Genomic DNA, 20360 nt, shown 5'->3' with positions numbered 1-20360 from the left:
TTTTTTTTTTTTTTTTGCTCTTCCAAACATTACATAAATTTTGTATCTTTTATGTATCAATTTTACTCTAACTCATGAATCAATTTATTACTTTAACCAGCTCCCGGACTGCCACAAAACTTCCAAGTCACTGTGGGCTTTGCCAAGTGAAACAGAATGGTATCATAAGAGGGTTTAAGTTGCGCTACGGAAAAAATGGTAACTCTTCAGAGAAGGATTTACCTGGTAATACGACTCTGTCTTATGTACTGAATGGACTGGACAAATGTACTCTGTACTCCTTCAAAATGTTGGCCTACACAATAAAAGATGGTCCTTTTACACCTGTGATCCTGAGAACAACAGCAGAAAATGGTAGGCATTGATATATGTACTGCTTCATAAACTCGCAAGAGTGTTTTGTCAGGATTTAACACAAGACGTCATGATTTCTGTTGTGTTTCCTTCATGAATTATTAAGGAGTGATTTTAAATAAATATATATATATATATATATATATATATATATATATATACATAACTGTTTTGTTGCATTGGTGAGACGTGAGATCTTTACATTGTCAATCCATTTATCCATGGGACTATACTGTTTCTTTTACAATAAAATGAATAATTAATTTAATCTTTGTTCGAAGCTGTTTTTGCCTTCGCAAATGAAAACTATTGTGTCTAAATACAAGTACACAGTTGTTGAAGATGGCTTCTATTTCCTTTTTTAAATTCTCCAGCTCCAAATGGTTTTACTTAATCTTGGGATTAAAAATTATTCACCCCTGCATCGCTCTTTCTGTGCCACAAGTAAATAAACGCTAACATAATGCTTTTCTGTTTAACTTCTCTAGCTCCAAATCCTCTTACTAATCTTGGAGGAAACATCATTCACTCTATCGTTTTTTCAGTGCCACAAGTAAACAAACCGCTGTCATAAATAATGCTTTTTTTAAAACTTCTCCAGCTCCAATTCCTAGTCGTTCCATGGCATAATCCACCATTCAAAACATGTACAATTATGGCATTATCGAATATAGAACACACACAGTTAAAAAATTACAATATATAACATGACATTTTGGGTCTGTCGACACCGCTAAAAAACCGCTGATTGGCTAATTGAAATATGAACTGAGAGTGCGCAATGTGGTTTACCGCTGAATTTATCGCAGGCGTTCTGACAAAATGGCGGACAAGGAAAGGACTCCTGTCGAGCATTTTTCCTTCCGAAAATCGCAGTTTTTATCTCAAAGACCTTGATTATTTGCCATAGTTTTTTTTAATCAAGAAACGACACAGATGAGAAACACGATGTCCGGTAGATGGTAAATTTTCAAGTTTTTAGTCTTATTCGGACAAAAACAAGTCATCGAGTAAGCTTACTTTTATAAAAAGACAGAGAAGAAATACAATTATTGTTTTCTTGTTCCAAGTCTATTTCAAGATTCTGAACTTGAAAAGCTCATCGATTGTCAAGATAATCAAGTAAATATAGTCATGGACGATGTAAACTTTAAAACTCGCAATAAAAGCTATAGATGAACATGCTTTACATGGGCTTCAACAAACTTTCAGTTTCAAGACGATTTGGAATACAGACTGAAGTTGCTTTTAAAAGGCTAGTTTAATCACCTCCTGGTTTACAATTAAATATTTTCATCACTATTAAAAGGAATTAAATGCAAATTAGAGTCTATATTAAAATGTCTCCAGTGATATTACTTTCATTTTAGTTCAATATTCATCATATTATTATAAATGAAAAAAATCATAATATTATAATAATACTCATTATGTCTAGTGTGGAAGTATGATCCATGCTGGACAGTTCTGTATGCGCTAATAATCTCACCTGATTACAATATCGATCAATGAATTACAAATGCGTGATAAACGAACGCCCTAAACAAACTTAAATACAATAACAACTCTGGCCATGACTTTAGCCGTACCTGCAATGTTTAACTACAAAGTTCATGAAAGCTATAAATCGATCTTGTTCATAATTCTTGTAACAGCGAATTAACATAAATTACCAAAAAAGGTAAATCAGACCCAGCCTGCGCGGCAGTTTTTTACTTTCGCGTTTTGTTTTACACGTGCAAAATCATTTGTAGTATTATTCGTTTATTTTTTCGTATCATAAATTTATGTAGGACTTTTAACCGTCAGGTATGTAAATAGTGCATTATTTTCCTTATATTCATATTAGTTTTGTAATATTTTGTTTGTTTTTGTTTAGAAACCTCAACTTACGTATACAGTAACCTTATTTCACCTTATCTCACCTTATTTGTCTCTGCATCTTATTGTATTTCGACTGATATTAAGTTACATAAATAAATCGTTTGGCAACAAACCAGCGAACGTTTCTACGTTTCAGTGCCTACAATCCTCAATGGAAATGTAACTTTAAACCGTTGGTTTGGCCCTAGCACGAACCACTATATAACCAAAACGACTAGATGCTATAAAAAAACCTAATTAATTAGACCACACACCACTTTGACAAAGAAAGATTAAACATATCAAAACTGTGGCATAACAATATTATATTCTGATTATTAATTATTTCCGAGTATCTTTACTTGAATACTAGTAATGTAAATATTAATTAAATTAATTGGAAAATAATTTTTGAACCTTTTTTTGAAATTTTGAACTTTTCTAGTTACCCAATAAATATATTTATCGCCTTATTATTATATATTTCACGTTATTTACAATCATTATATTATTTTTAAATAGAATAAAAATCGAAATTGAATTTGGTTACCAATCGGCTACCTTATAAATAATGGCAGCGTCTTTCTTGTTTGACAGGTCTATATTTAGAAATCATTTATCTAAATTCCCCAATGGTCTTTTAGAGTGGTTTTCCTTTACCCGTGAAATGCACTTTAGATAGGGTATTAAGCACTACCTCACGATAACTCTTTTGTTTTCTATTGTCTTTTTGTGACTATCACACTCTATTTAGTACACTTCCTTTCACGGAACCACTCTATCGAGGAGTTAAACTTGTAGGTAAACTAATATGCGTTTTAATTTCTGACAGATAGAACTTTGGGAATTTGTCGCAGAAAGAGCGAGAAAACTATGGAGGTCAATATTATTGTCGTTCTTGTTTCTTAGTGATCGGTCCTAGATCCTATGCAAACACAGCCGTGCCGCATAGTGATCGGTTCTGTGTAAACTATTTGAATTAGCAATTTTTAGTCTTCGAGCCCGAATAGACTCTGAGTCAATAGAAAATGAGGCCAACGTTTTAGTCAAATCCAGAATTCATCTTCAATTTAAAACTTGTTTGCATCTATCTAATATGAGGTTTTTGGTCTTCAAAACCGGACCGTTCTCGCTACTAGTAGGCTATAACTTATAGCCTAGTATTAGCTCATCCAATCAGAACGCAGCATTGATGACTAGATATATGACCACTAGTTGGATTAGACTGATACTCAATATTACTTCCGTGTCAAACTCTTTAATTTTACTTTCGAGGTGACTCGTTTGATGGAACAAGATAACTAAATGGAGGCTCGTGGTGATCAGTTGAAAGTACCAAGGACTTACTTGCTTTTAACGTCGTTATTCGCTTTACTATTGAACGATGTTATTGGTAAGTCTAATTATCCAAAGTTAGATTGCAAATTTAAAGGAAAAAAAAAAAAAAAAAAAAAGAACTATGTTTGTCTGATTGTGGTAACGGTGGTGGTAAGTCAAGTATGTCATCGCTAAGCAATTCAATTAGATATTAGAAAAATGGATGGATAATGTCAATTTGTATAAAAGGATCTTGTAATTCTTCTTGTTCTGCTAACAAAGTTGAAAGAAGCAAGCAGAAGTGGAAAGTTAGTAACGGAACGCACTGGTACGAGGATATATCTAGCTTTTGCTAACCAATAAAATATAAAATAGCCTAGAATAAATATTTCGTTTTAATGGCATGATGATATAAATATAACAATGTTATGTTTTCACCTAGATTTATGGTAAGTTATCATAAGTATGTGTTGAATAAATATGTGCTTAGGATCTTTAATAGCGAGCATCAAGCCCTTACAAAAAATCGAATAATGGTAAATAAGGTGAAAAATATGCTTCGAAATAACCAAAAAGAATTAACACTTATTTCGGAATGGCATTTATTTTATTTCGGATGTCCCCATAAAGACGTTTAAACGGCCAATCCTTATATCAATGCAAGGGCGAATATAATTTCAGTTTTAGGGGTTAATCTAGAGTTTTTTATCTAGATTTTTATTTGCAAGGTATTTTCAAACTGGTGACCACCAGGATTCAATTTTATCATCTATTTTTCGTTACTGATTTTTGTCTAAATAATCAAAAATGATTATTTACATAGACCGCTGAAACCATCAATGTTCCACCTAAAATTTGTCTTTTCTTCATTGATTTTTTTGTACATAATAATAGTTTATATATTCATTAGTAATTATAATTTATTTTTTAAACTGTACATTTTTAATCTAATACGTTTTCGGTAGTAGACTGATTCCATAAGGCTGCGGTTAGACTAGTGCTAGAACCGTGCTTACTTGATCATCTTTTCGGTTTCCTTAAAGCACATTCCTAGTGGTGTTCAGCGTGACCGGCAAAGCACGGCAGCCCAAGCTTGCTTGAAATGTGATCCAAAATGCTAGGACAAACGAACCGCAGCAAAACACTCAAGCATACTCTAGACCATGTTTGAAGCTGGCTAAGCAAACAATGTTAAGTTCCTTAAAAATATCAGCCAATGAAATGCTTTGTAACTTTGATAAAGGTAGTGATGTGACCAATATTCACCATACTCACTTCACATCACTTTGTGCAATAGCTAATTGATCAAATTGTTCATAATGTCGAATTCAAAGCAACTGGATTCCACTAGCTCAAGAAGAGACTCATATCTTGGAAGTAGCGGGAAATCAACAAAAGTGAATTCATTACATGAAAACGGGAAATAATCAATCTGTTTCTGATCAGTTGTTGGTATGAAATAACCTTCTCCTTTGCCTATGACATGCCATTGCTTGCCGTCTATCTGTATATATGGTCATTAAGATCAAAACGGCGTTAGCTTCCGATCCATGATTGTAAGTTCAAAATATACAACATGCATGACTCTGCATGTATATCTTACCAGCTTGATTGACAGGTTGTCAAAGTGAAGCAAAGACACGTTTATCAGTCTGACCACTACTAGCCTGCGTCACATCCGGAATTTTACGACGAAAATTCCGGATGTGACGCAGGCTAACCACTACAGGCTTTTTCCACATTCCTAAAGATTGCTTGAGTGATGTCTCAAGCATGTTTGCTTTCTCTCTGCTTAAGCACTATCTTGTAAAAAGGGAGGATTTGTTGCACAAAGACCGCATGACAATGTCCGTGACCTACTTGCCATACTTTTAAACAAGGTTTGCAACAACGTTCAAAAGGAGCCACAGCTTATCCCATTGGATGGCGAACAATTTAATCTAAAATCTACTAGCACAAGTCAGGATGCAAGGCTCGACATCAAAGCTGGATCGTTTTGGGCACAGGGAGTAACTGCATTTTTTGATGTAAGAGTATCGCATGTTAATTCCAAGAGCAACCAAAACAAATCCACTTCTACAATCTTCAAGGATCAAGAAAGCGAAAAAAAAGAGAAAGTACCAGCAAAGAGTAATCGATGTCGATATGGGAACTTTTACGCCCTTAGTTTTTGGTACAAATGGAGGGATGGGAGCAGAATGCCAGATTTTTCTAAAGCACCTTACTGAGAAATTAACCAAGAAGACAGGGGACACATATGCAAGTACTATAGCATGGATTAGAACTCGATTATCTTTTGAAATAATTCAGCCAGTACACATGTGTGTCAGGGGGACAAGAACCCCTTTTTTTAAGGACAATGAATTCTTGAATGACTTTAATCTTAACGCCAATGTAGCGGAAATTTAGAAATATTTAGATTTTAATAATAAATGTATAGTTTTAATATAGTATTATATCAGTGTGAAGAGCTGGACTCGTGTTTTGAGCTATTAATTTATCTTACAAATATGTTTTCATAAATAAATAAGTAAATATTATATAGATTTGTTATTTTATATTCATAATCTCTCCTTTTTTGTTTTATAATTATAGCAATATTCTTATCACGTCTCATATTATAATGAATTATTAGTTAATTATTATTGTCAATAAAGTTATTTATCATTATTATTATTATTATTATTATCATTATTATTATTATCATTGATTATTATTATTATTACTATTACTATTAGAATGAAACACATCGCTTTAGGTAAAACACAATTAGTATTAGATAAAATACATTAATATCACATATCACTACAGGTTGTCAGGACAGTCCTGTTGGTATTGCAGACAGTAGTATTATACCAGACGTCAGATTTACAGCATCTTCACATTACAATGCAAAATATACTCCAAAGAATGCACGTTTGAATGGAGCCAGAGGATGGGCACCAAGAACGAATGATGATGATAACGACAATCTACAAATAGACTTCGGCCAAGCTTATGTTATCTGTGCTGTGGCCACCCAGGGCTACGGTGTATCTGGAAATGATGAATGGACTGAACGATACAAGATATCAACGTCTGTAAATAACGCTGATTGGAATACATACAAAACAGAAAATGGAGCTAAGGTAGGTATCCTATTTTAGTTTCCTGCGGTAATAAAGATAGCAATACTGTTGACCAGAATGTGTAAGATTTTGCTATTTTTCTTCTAGTTGTTTACTGGTAATACAGATAGTAATACTGTTGTCAAGAATGTCCTAGAATATCCAGTTCTGCTCAGATACCTCAGATTTATGCCAATAACGTATTATAATTGGAAGGCACTGCGTGTTGAAGCATATGGTGTTCGCAGAGGTAATAAGTCTTGGCAATATTGTGTTTGTTCTGATTTTATATTTGGTCACATTTTCGAAAAGTTATACTAAATTGCATACCATATAGAGTGCAAACAACATAACCGTGAAACTTTAGTGATACTAAATAGCACAATAATTTCATTCAAATTCCATTGTTTTCCATTGTTTAATTAGCACTATTTTGTACTATTTGGTAATTAGTGTTTCACGGATTAATTATTTGCACTCTATCCGTAGAAAATAATTTAAGAAATTGCACAATTTAGTAAATTCAGTAGACCTAAAAAACTTTACACTAAATTGTACGATTTTGTTTGTTAACTTTTTCACCGATATATGGTGTGCACTCTAATACCTTTATTACTTGCAATTTTTTTGTTTCGTGTGTAAATAGATATATAGACCCCCGAGATGAGTTTTTTGCTCTTAGGGTTAATATGTGATTAAATATATTTTTAAGAATAATAAAAAAAGCTTTGTTATAGGTTTGTTGTGCAGCTCTCTACCAGTTGGTATTGGTAGTGGTAAGATAGCAGAAAGTGATATGGCGTCATCATCAGCTTACAACAGTACCACGTCACCATCCAAGGCAAGACTAAATTACATAGCAGGGTCATCGTGGTGTGCTGCAACAAATGACTCTTCTCCATATCTACAGATTAACTTAGGATCGCCTTACATCATTTGTGGTATAGCAACACAGGGTGACCACATGACAGATCAGTGGGTACAGTCGTACAACATGCTCACATCAAATGATGGGTCTAATTTTACTAAATACATGGAAAATATCCAAGTTAAGGTAAACAAACACGAAAAAAGACTTTTCTTGCTCCCCCCCCCCCCCCACCCCCCCCACCCCCCCCCCCCACCCTCAAATAAAAATAAATGGATAAAATAACATAGCATAACATAACATAACATAACATAACATAACATAAAATAAAATAAATAAATAAATAAAGAACTCGCAAAGCCCATTTTGCAGTTTGAGGTAGTTAGAGTATGGATTTACGAAATAGCTAAGGCAATTTCATTCTTTTCATATTTTGATTTAACTTGGCTTTCCCTATAATTTTTTCGTTACTCAAAATTATATTCTTTATTCTAATAGTCCTTTACTGGCAACTTCGACTCTAATTGTACAGTCAAGAATATCTTGTATGACGGTACTGTTAGTCAGTACATACGTGTTGCACCCACAAGTCATTTTGGGAGTACAAGCTGCATGAGAACAGAACTCTATGGAATAATACACGACGGAGGTACTTACAGACCTCGAGTCTTCATAATTGAAAAATTAGTTATTCTACGTAAATGCTCTTTTATAAGTCGAAAATTTTAGCTGAAAATAATATGTGCAACAACGTTGCAAGAGAAATTTCACGGGGGTGTTGTAGTACCGCGCAAGTTCCGTTCTGGAACTTGTTCGCGACACAAATTCAGGTTTGCACAATTAGGAGCCTCAAGGAAATAATACGCGAAATTTGAGTGTTAGAGATACATTCCATTTAGCCGATAGAACATAGAACTGAACGAATAGTGAAAAGAAAAGAAAAGAAAAGAAAAGAAAAGAAAAGAAAAGAAAAGAAAAGAAAAGAAAAGAAAAGAAAAGAAAAGAAACAAATCAGTTTAAAAACTGAATCTGGATTTGTTGATATATTAATGTTTTTGCTATGTTACAGGTTGTACATCCATGTTTGTTGGTTTGTCATACCCTAGTATCGTACCAGATCACAGGTTTACTGCCAGTTCTTCATATGGCGGAGATTACATACCAAGCAATGCTAGACTGAAAACATCTAATAAAGCCTGGGCACCTTTAAAAAACTATGTTGGTGAGCGGCTGCAGATAGACCTCGGTTCGGTGGTTTTCGTGTGTGCAGTAGCTACCCAAGGTGCTGGTGCTCTTGCTAATCAATTTTTACGTTCATACAAGATACGAGTGTCCTTGGATAATGTAAATTGGGATTATTATCAGGAAAAGGATTTCGATCAGGTAAATAAGTGACAAGATATTTGAAAAGATGAGAAGCGTTAGACGTAATAGTCAGATTATTATCAAAAACCATAAAAATAGGATTTTCTATAAAACGTCATATATAATGCATCTCAACAAATTGCATAGAGCGTTACGTGGCGAATATTGATTGCCGATGCATTATTACATTCAGCTCAGCCTTCGGGTTTCGAGCGAGTGTGTTATTGTGATAATGTATATTTATTTTCAGTTATTTGTTTCTCAGTAAGGGAGGAGAAATACTTTTACTTAGAATTTATTCGTCTTAGACCTTTAGAGGCAACACAAATAAAGATCACGTCAAGATAAACAGTCTAAGTCATCCAGTGAAGGCCAAGTTTATACAATTCCATCCCGTGAGATATTTTAATCGGCCGTCCTTGAGAGTAGAGGTTTATGGGTTACCTTCAGGTTAGTGCAAAGATAGAAAACACGTTCACTTTTTAAGTTGATTTATATAATTATCTGAAAATGTTGATAACCGGCGCGAGACGAGGGCCAGGCGAAGCACTAGTTTTAGGCAAATATTTTGGAATTCTAATGTTCATTGTCTAATTAAGTTATAAGTGTTAAAACTGGATCCATTCTTAGACAAACTAGAGTGAGTGCTAAGTATCGTCGATTATAGCTTGCAGCTTTCCTCTTGGACTTGAAGCACCTGGTATAATTCCAAACAGCCAAATGACGTCCTCATCACTCCTTGATAGTGGCCATACTGCACCACATGGTCGTCTCTATGGCAGCAGCGCATGGTGTAGTAGCACGTCATCTAACACTCAGTACATACAGATTAACCTGGGACAAGTGATGACAGTGACAGGTATAGCAACACAGGGTGACCACACCATGGACAAGTGGGTGAGGACCTACAATATCAGTTACAGTATAGATGGCAATCTGTGGAACACCTACAAAGCTGGAAGCAACAGTGATAAGGTAGATATTAATATGAAATATATTTGATATGAAAAATAACAGGGAAATATTTACATGGATCAGTCATCAATATTTCCCCCAAAACTAGTTCAGACAGTGCTATTCTCTGCGTCACCCTGAAAGGTTACCGTGCCTATGCATCGAAGCGAGGCGGACGGTGGTGCCCTTGCAATGTTTAAGACACTTTTCTGACACCTTGTGCAATTATTTTGTCTTTATCGTTTCAAAGTCAAGTGTACAGCAATTCTCGCGTCGATGCACAGGGACAGTTACCTTTCAAGATGGCGCAGGGACTGGACTGCTACTATTTTTGTTGGTGCTACTTGCTGCTAACTATTACATTGCAGTGCTAAATAAAATATGCATTTCAACAGATATTCCAAGGCAATACTGACAAGGAGAATGTAAAAGTGCAATGGCTGAGTCATCCACTGACAGCCAGGCATGTTCGAGTTACACCACAGACATGGAAAACTGCTATATGTATGAGACTAGAACTGTATGGATGTGACTATGGTAAGTACAGACATGGAATACTGCTATATGTTTAACAAATCGCACATAGATTTCCATTGTCTGTCCTCTTATTGATCATAGATGACGTCTTAAAATGTTCAAAACTAAAGTGGAACCACGAGCGCAGCGAGTGGTTTCACTGTAAAGTTTTGAACATTTTAAGACGTCATCTATGATCAATAAGAGGACAGACAATGGAAATCTATGTGCGATCTGTTTTTTACAACAAACTGCGAAATGTTTACAAAATAAAATAAGCGAAAAGTTTTTCGAAAATTTGTCATTCAAGGAAAGCAAGGCGATAGACCAAACAGCTCCGATTATTGTGAGCTTTTGAATATTTTCGCTAAGATAGTTAGTTTTCATGATCATTAGAGGACAGAGTACAGAAGTAAGACGAAGGTTTTTCGGTTATTTACTTTTGAAAACTTCAAAGGTTATTTTATGACTTACAAAAGTTTTTTCATAAAACACGTCAACATTTCACAACCAAACTTCCTACGCTGTGATTGGCTAATTTTGACAGTTCTTTGACAGCCACTGTGAAAGAATGCTTGCTATTGGTCAAAACGTTTGACATTTACTTATAAATGGCTTTTTTAGCTAAGTCGAAAAGAGTTTGAGTCAGAACTCAAAGGTTCTAAAAAACGAAGCTTACTAATAAGTTCAGCTAAGAAAAGCAATGTCAATTTCGCTTGACAACATAGACATTCACGTTCTGGATGGAGCAGCCATTGAAGATCGACTCTGGAATGGAGTTAATGGCCATCTCAGACTGTACAAGCTCATTCAAGTCTTTTTCTTCGCAAGTTGCAAAGCGAGATGAATTTTTTACGTCTTCCTCTATCTTTTCTGCCTCCAGAACTAAATATTCGTCGGCAAGACTATCAGCAAGATTAAATTCAAAGTTTGGTTCCTCTTCTGGTTCCATTGTCGACTTTTATTAGCAAAATAAATTCGCAAAATCACAGTCCTTACGATAAAATCCTACCGGCGAGTCTTGTTTTCAAAAACATTACGTCATCCATGTGTCTGTCCTCTTAGTGATCATAGCTCTCAGCCAATCAGAATGTGTTATTTACGTGAGTTGTTGTAAAAATGAGACTAGAACTGTATGGATGTGACTATGGTAAGTACAGACATGGAATACTGCTATATGTATGAGACTAGAACTGTATGGATGTGACTATGGTAAGTTATACAGACATGGAATGCTGGTATATGTATGAGGATAGAACTGTATGGTGATGGTAAGTACAAACATGGAATACTGCTATATGTTTGCGAATAGAACTTTATGGATGTGACTATGGTAAGTACAGATATGGAATACTGCCGTATGTATGAGAATAGAACTGTATGGATGTGACTATGGTAAGCACAACACAAAACCTTTGTTTACATCTTATGACATCTTATATGCATTTTCAGTTACCAGACCAGTGATAACAGGTCTGACCAATCAATACCTCACAGCATCATTCAATAGCTATGTAGATCTGGTGTGTAGTGTACAAGAACCATTAATACAGTACATCAAATGGTACACTGGTAGTACTGACATCACCAGTCAATCTACGGGTCTGGCTCATGGTGCTAATGGAGTCAAGAATTCTACGTTGAGAGTTAACTACACGTCTGACGATGATGTATTCAATGCCTATGAGTAAGTACAGCAGTAATGTATGAACATATATACCCCTGGCACTGAGTCCCTAGAAGAATTGTTCTGGAGGACAAAACAATTGATTTTTTTTTGCATAACAAAAGGCGGCTTATTGTTTACGTTTTGTTCCCAAGAACATTTCCTCTAGAAATTCCATCTCAGGTGACTATAGAAGTCTGCTTCTTTTCATACAAAGTTGACTTACAGGAATCCAAAATCATTTACTGCACAACACCCATTCTACTGACTAACATATTTCTTTCGTCCAGTTGTTACAGGTTTGAATCCTCGCTGTTGTGCAATAAACCGTTCATTTGTAGAGCATTGTACGGAAATAACAAAACAGACGCTGATGGGATAAAAAGTGCCGTGGTAAAAGTAAGATATGGTGAGCATTTGAAAATTCATTATATTAACTGATGTAGTAAATAAATTATATCATTAGAAGAAAAAATTACTATGAAATTTTTTAGGTCATATGTGTAAGAATATTCTTACTGGTTTTATTCTGATCCAATAGACTACCTGTCTAAACTTCCACAACCGACAGCTAAAGTTCTTAGTTCGAGAGAGGTTGAAATAAAGTGGCAAAAGCTTCGATTAAATGAGTTCATGAAACCTGTGACGTTATATGTGTTAGTTTACCAAAACGACAGCTATTCTAAGAGAATAACTGTGTCAGCCCCAGCGCTTAGCCACGTGATCACTGGTCTAGATATCTACACCAGTTACAATATTACAGTCAAAGCTGTTAGTATAGTAGGTCATGGGAAATGGAGTCAGCCAATGAACTTCAGGACAAACTCGGACGGTAAGTACGACACGGTGTCTCAAAATGCATTGATCTTTTCATTGAAAGATTCCAAATATTAATAATAATGCTTCTGAAAAATTGCGTGTCTTGTGTATCATACCTTGTAGTTCCCACGGGTTTTCCTACCTCGATTACAGCAGAAGCCTTGACTTCACAAAGTATACGTGTTTCTTGGCAGGTGAGGTCCATATAAAAATCTTGAAAATTCAATAATAATCAGTGTAAGTTTGTTTAAAGTCAGGTTTGTATTTGTTTCTTTTTAAGGCACCAACATCTGGAATCAATGGCCCTCTTCGTGGATACAGAGTATTTTGCAGATCAGGAAGTGATAGACATGAAAGTACTGCAACTCCTCAACAAACAAGTCACACGTTCAGTGGTCTGAGAAAGTGGACAGTGTACACTGTCACAGTGTACATACATAACGATAAGGAAGATGGACCTATCAATGGCTATGTGGCCCTGCGAACTATGGAAGATGGTGGGGTCTTCTGATGGATTAACATATCTTTGAATGCAATCTTATATATAACGTTGTAATTGTTGTTGTTGTGTTGACATCGCTGTTATGCAAAACTAAGCTTGAGACTGAGTGTTCTAAATACTCAAAAGGTACTTTCTTGCAAAGGAGAAAACAGCACATCTAAAAATTTGAAATGTACTTCGACATACGACACAAGACTTGCCACCAAAACAATAACGTTTTTTTCTCATATGTCTTGCTATTCAAAACATTACATAGATTTTGTATTTTTTATGTACCAATTTCACTCTCACTCAAGATTCAATTCATTACTTTAACCAGCTCCCGGACAGCCACAAAGCTTCAAAGTCACCGTCCTTAATTCTACTGGTGTTCAATTGGATTGGGCTTTACCGAGTGAAACAAATGGTATCATAAGAGGGTTTAAGATGCGCTACGAAAAAACTGGTAACTCTTCACAGAAGGATTTACCTGGTAATACGACTCTATCTTATTCTTATGTACTGACTGGACTGGACAAGTGTACTCTATACTCCTTTCAAATGTTGGCCTACACAATAAAAGATGGTCCTTTTACACCTGTGATCCTGAAAACAACAACAGAAGACGGTAGGCGTTGATATAAATATTTAACAAATAAAAACAGCTTTTTCCGTGCCCCGTTCAGTAATGAAGCACACAGGAAGTGGCTTAAGCACAAAAGGAGTGTAATAATTCATAGTTTTTTTGAATGGTGATCTCCATTCAAACACGTACAATTATGGCATTATCGAATTTAGAACATACAAAATTACAACATATAGAGCGTTTTCACGTGATGCCACAGCGGCGTACCAAAACAATACATGGGGTACCAAAACAATACACTTTCTATTATCCGGGAATTGAACTCTATTTTTATGCAAATACTGTGCAGAAAGTTTCTATTGTTTATTGCTGCCTTCTCACGTGAGTGAAAACGCTCTATAACATGGACCTTTATCACACGGCCGCCATGTTTATTCTCATGAGAATAAAAACCTTTGTTTCCCCAGCATAAATTAATTCTCAAGCGCTTGAATTTGTGTTCAATCCAACATGGCTGCCGCGTGAATAAGGCCCATGACTTGCTACATTTTGGGCCTGTCGAGTTCAAAACTCAGAACATATATAGGAGCTGAGGCCTAAATGTTACATGGGAGGTACGTTAATTAGATGTATCTAGTGATACAATTTGTGGAATAATCATAAGCGTTGCACTGCCAGAAGGCATGGAGGTTTTTAGTACATCTTTCATTTCAACTATGTATCTCAAATGAATACACCAGAGAATAATATTTCCATTTCCCAGAATACGTACCTTTTGGTCTCAGCTCTGACTCCTAGCGATTGAATGACTGTACATATAAACCGGGCCTGATAGAAATGTGTTTTTATGCTGCTATATATTTTAGAGTCATCATGTATTGGAAAGCAGTCGACGCGAAGAAAGGACACAACTTGCAAAAGTAAGTCATTGAAAAAAGGGTTGTGATTACCAAATGTCCATTCTGAGTCAATGACTAATGTACTCGCTCCAATAACTATGAAGTTTCATTAATGCGAGAAATAGGCATTTCGTCTTAAAAGTTCTAATTGTACGATTTGTGACGACAAGTACAGGCATAATTCTCAAGAGTGGAAAGATCAATTGAATTACAAATTCTTATAACAATGTCAGAGAATAAATTTAACTAAAGTCCTATGGGGAAAACCCTAGCTTTGAATGAGTCTGGTTGTACGTCTATGATGCCTGATGGCATCAAAAAGTCGAGAAAATTGGAATAAAATTGTCGTTTCATTAATACAAACAAAATGCAAATGGTTATTTCCTTCACTGTTTACCTACGTTTTAAAACTAAAACCTTAATAAGAAAGGCATCGATGCTATGGATCTGGCAGCAAAAACGTCGAGGTTTGATGTCGTAATAGTTCTAGTTTGTAAAAGAGTGTCTTTCACTTGAGAAAGATAATTTATTAGATTTTTTGTTGTTTGTTTTGCTTTAATTAGCAATCAACGAAGTTGCCCTCTAATTGAAATATAAAAATATAACGGCCACTCTAAAGCTTTCTTTTTTGGTACATATTTGAACAATTAATATGCCAATAACTTATACATATAGCTTATAGTGCAAGACAACAAATAACAAATGCTTACTTTATAAACTACATAGCATTCATCATTTTATGTCTTATTTGGATGTGTTAAAGAAATATCACAATAAAATAGTTAGAAAACTTACCGAGAAACATCTTATTTATTTCAGATTTATCCATTTTCGCTGTTGGTCTTGCATTCATCGTAGTTTTCTTGGTTCTTATTGTTCTACTCGTAGTGTACATCAAAAAGCTTAGGAAAGAACTTGGTAATTATAAAAAAACTACATTGGTGTTGTATTAATTCATATTCATTTCTCATGCCATTTTCTCACTACTAACATTCTGTGGACATACATCAAGTATGTATTGTTCCTATGTTGAACCGCTCGATAATAACAATAATAATGATTTTTTTCTTTATTGTGTATGCATATAGTTCTAGAACACTCGAAGAACAAAGAAAACAGGTACATTCTGATTTGTCTATCTCGAAGGAAGTGAATGCTATATGACATACATGTGTTATTTACCGGCCAGGAGGTTCGGATAGGGAAAGGTATTGCCCGAGGTATTGAATGTACGTCAGGCAGAGGTCCGTTGTCAAGACAGAGGGCACATGTTTTCCTTATCTGGACCGACTTTAGTAGGATGATAAAAAAACGTTGTTATTTTTTTATTTTATTTTGTTATCATGTAATTTATATTTCATTATTGGCGTTTAAAAACTATTCAAAACAAAAATATTTGTTTCCACCTTTCTGTTTAGTAATCCTTCGTTTTCCGAACTTTAACTCTCCAATTTACTGAATCCCATATTAAGAGGCTATGTCTGTAAGAATCAAACATCCAGCAGCCAAGTTGAAAAAATCGATTTTGTTCATATTTGGTCCAAAGATGTGGAATACCATCCCAATAAACGTACTGATGTTCATTTTGAATAATTTCACTTTTAGTTTGAAAAAATCGTGAAAATCGATTTTGGCCGTCGGTGCCCTCATTTCAGCCTAAATCCGAGGTGAAAATGGTAGGTCTGAAAAAGGCGCTCGCGTATAAAAATGAAGCAAACTAGAGAAGATCTGTTTTTGAAATAAAGTAAAGGAAAGATTAATGATTATTTTAAGCTAAAAAATGAATGGGGAAACGCGTTCTAATAAGCGAACAGGAACGTTTTGTAAACTACATTTTTCGGGTTCTCAAATATTCAAATTTCACCCTTAGTTTGCAAAGCGCATTTTCATGTGCACCGGGTGTTCGGATTTATCTGAAATTCCAGCCATAATACCTTCGAATGTCAAGCAAAATAATATGTAAAATTCAGCTTGGGTTATTCAATGAGCGCTTTATACGACACTCTCGAATTCAGAGAAATTTGCGCTGTTTGAGATCGGCATCCGACGAAACCTTTTCGAGGCAGACATAAATATATCCTTAATATATTTTCTTGGTGTTCAGTTCTGACATTTGTTTTGATATTATTATTTGTCGATTGAATATTGAGCAATAAATTGTATTTTTTTTGCTCTTTTTCGACATTACTTTAAAATGCTGTTACTTAAAGTGCACATGAACCCTTCGACAATACTTTCAGTACTGATTCTACATAAAGTAAATAGTTGAATGGTAAAATATTTCTTGATTTGAGTGATGCGTTTCTAAGTTATGAAGGTTTATACTTCCAATATGCTAATGAGTGTGACGTCTATTAAGGCTTAATCAAATATACAAAATCGAACTGGTTCATAGATACAGTATTTAAGAAGCATCATTATTTTACTCATGGTTTACATGAAAGCTATTTACAATTTTTATTTTCAAAATGGCCAGCATTTAGTATTATTAGTTACAACAAAAACACTCAAATACCTTACCTGACGTCATCATCATTAACATATTGGAAGTATAAACCTTAATAACTTAAAGACGCATCACTCAAATCAAGAAATATTTTACCAATCAGCTATTTACTTTGTGCAGAACCAGTACTGAATGTATTGTCAAAGGGTTCATTTGCACTTTAAAAATTACAATTTGAAACAAGCATGTAAACACACGCGTCGGCACGATCTATATGACACTTATAAACAAGCCCATATAACTTCAGAGTTCTAAAAAGAGTTACATTTATGTCCAGATTTGGACATTTAGACTAAAAAACACCGGGAGATCCTACCTAAAAGATAAATTGCTTGATTATTGTTCATACCTAGTACTGAATTTCGTCGGCTTCTTTAGAACTGAACACCAAGAAAATATATTAAGGATATATTTATGTCTGCCTCGAAAAGGTTTCGTCGGATGCCGATCTCAAACAGCGCAAATTTTTCTGAATTCGAGCGTGTCGTATAAAGCGCTCATTGAATAACCCAAGCTGAATTTTACATATTATTTTGCTTGACATTCGAAGGTATTATGGCTGGAATTTCAGATAAATCCGAACACCCGGTGCACATGAAAATGCGCTTTGCAAACTAAGGGTGAAATTTGAATATTTGAGAACCCGAAAAATGTAGTTTACAAAACGTTCCTGTTCGCTTATTAGAACGCGTTTCCCCGTTCATTTCTTAGCTTAAAATAATCATTAATCTTTCCTTTACTTTATTTCAAAAACAGATCTTCTCTAGTTTGCTTCATTTTTATACGCGAGCGCCTTTTTCAGACCTACCATTTTCACCTCGGATTTAGGCTGAAATGAGGGCACCGACGGCCAAAATCGATTTTCACGATTTTCTCAAACTAAAAGTGAAATTATTCAAAATGAACATCAGTACGTTTATTGGGATGGTATTCCACATCTTTGGACCAAATATGAACAAAATCGATTTTTTCAACTTGGCCACGGATTTTCGATTATGTTTGATTTTTACAGACATTGCCTCTTAATAGCTTTTTAATCCGTTACTGTTTATTTTTAATTTACTTTATTCATTTTATTTTATTTTGTAATCATGTAATTTATTTTGAAGGCAGGCAATTTATATTTCATTATTGGCGTTTTTACTCGCCAATCAACTGAATCACATATTAATAGCTTATTAATTCGTGACTGTTTTAAATCTCTGAACAGACCAATCAGGGCCTACAGTCAAGTGCAATATTCTGCGGTGAGTAATTTAGTACCAAATCTATCTTTAAATTAGTAGCTTTGCTTTGAACAAGCACAAATATTTTTGCATGAAAGGAAAGGAAATGTTGTTTGCGAGGAGATTTACCTATAACTATTTTCCGTGCGTTTGACCACTTTTATGTACATTTTTTTTTTCAGAACACAAATCCAATAAGCTCCGAAGGATTAGAAATTCCTATTTCACCATTATCTTTAAATGAAGGTAATACGTATGAACTGGTGGATCAATTGCAGGTGCAAATTGGAGTTACTGGCCCTCATGCTGAAGCATACGATAAAGGGGGTGATGGTGTCTATGACACGATCGACACGAACTGTAGTGCCAGTGCCGGTGCCAAAGCAAGGGCCATTCCCAAACGTAAGCCCAAACCTTATCCTAAACCATGTGTATATGAAACGCCTCAGCTAACGAAGCAAGCGGAGAAACCTCAAGAAATTCCAGCATCATCTTTGGAACAGTCACTCTCGTATCAGTCCCTGATACAAGAAAACTTGTCTCAACCAACTTACCAAAGTCCACATACTTATGCTAACACAAAAGGAAACAGAGACGGAGAATATGACATATAAACCATAAAAAACTGTGTGACAGTCAGCTGTTTGGCTACAAAGCCTGATATTAGTTGCTTATGGATTAGGCAAGCAATTTGCAGATGCTTCCATGTTTTTTGTCGTACAGTATGCTCAGTATAAAAATTATCACAAAAATATATATCAGCAAACAAAGCCATCATGATTGCATATTAATCATTATTATTTTTAATGGGTAATTAATCATTAATTATTTTTTGACGTTACTTGAGGTATGTGCTTCATGGCTGAATGCCATATCGATGACAAGGATATATGTATATGTCATATAGACCATATAGACGACCTAATTTTGCTTAGGGACATTGACATGTAACTGTCTTATAACTGATAGATTTTTCCACTGATGTGTTTTAAAAGTCTATAACATGAGAATAGCCCGTCATTTTGCGTGTTTATTCGTTCCTAACAGCGGAATTATAACCTTTTTTTGATCGATATTATGAAGAGGGAAATCGAAGTAGTATCTCATTTGACTCATTTAATAAGCCCTTCTGCACAACATACACCTAATTCAAAAAACGTTGTCATCGCCAAAGGCGATAGGCGATAGGCGAAAAGCGATAGGATATATGTCATCCCAAGATCCAAGAATAGGTGGAATGACTTGTGTTTCTGCTTCTTATTCTCGTCAAGAACATGGACCTTAGTGTTGAGACAGATTCAATGTTCTTTGTATTCAACGAAACCATTTCCATGTCGGAATGACCTATTGCCTATCGCCTTTGGCGATGACAACGTTTTTTGAATTAGGTGTATACAACATCTGGGACCACTTCAAAGATGCGGCGGCCATCTTGGATCGCAAGGCATTATGGGGTGTCCAGGGGGCAAAAAAAGCTTTGTTACAGTAATGACGTCAAGTGATATTAATAGCTCCTCACAAGGGAATAGGCCAAATGCAAAACTTGCACCGATGTGAGGCTTAAGTTGTAAAGAAAGGGATCTGGCATGATTCGTGACTTTTGAAACACGCCAGATCCCTTTGTTCACAGTCTAAGCCTCACATCTTTGCGAGTTTTAAATTTGGTCTACAAATCTAAAGATAAATTCAGACGGCACATAGATCACCTTTACCCGTAAAGACAAACACACCAAACTCCATGCACTTTCCGTCATCTTTAATTTGTTTTGTTTTGCCTCCTGGCAAGATGGCTGCCTTATCGTCGAAGTAGTTCATTAACATTAAATAGTACTA

At 35.2% G+C, this 20360-nt stretch overlaps 1 protein-coding gene across 2 annotated transcripts; it reads left to right on the top strand.

Annotated features, from left to right (window-relative positions):
* Positions 1–3: 3 nt before the first annotated feature.
* LOC148910859 (uncharacterized) lies at positions 4–19303 on the top strand. Of its 2 annotated transcripts, none has more exons than XM_089030416.1 (20): positions 4–354; positions 6346–6662; positions 6750–6891; positions 7379–7695; positions 8008–8158; positions 8579–8892; positions 9183–9324; positions 9542–9849; positions 10224–10365; positions 11797–12031; positions 12301–12419; positions 12552–12842; positions 12953–13023; positions 13110–13326; positions 13651–13938; positions 14763–14816; positions 15615–15713; positions 15884–15914; positions 18512–18548; positions 18710–19303. In XM_089030416.1, the coding sequence occupies exons 1-20, from the start codon at positions 75–77 to the stop codon at positions 19139–19141; spliced, it is 3987 nt and encodes a 1328-aa protein (XP_088886542.1). In that variant the 5' UTR covers positions 4–74; the 3' UTR covers positions 19142–19303. The 2 variants fall into 2 exon arrangements, with proteins under 2 accessions (XP_088886542.1, XP_088886543.1); XM_089030417.1 differs by lacking the exon at positions 4–354 and adding an exon at positions 3447–3610.
* Positions 19304–20360: the final 1057 nt, after the last annotated feature.

Source organism: Actinia tenebrosa, unplaced genomic scaffold (assembly GCF_029948245.1).
Source record: "Actinia tenebrosa isolate PJP-AT-01 unplaced genomic scaffold, QUT_ActTen_1.0 PGA_scaffold15__27_contigs__length_11533743, whole genome shotgun sequence".
NCBI classification, from domain to species: domain Eukaryota; kingdom Metazoa; phylum Cnidaria; class Anthozoa; order Actiniaria; family Actiniidae; genus Actinia; species Actinia tenebrosa.
The sequence above is the reverse complement of the archived record's forward strand: the minus strand, read 5'-3'. Positions and strand labels throughout refer to the sequence as shown.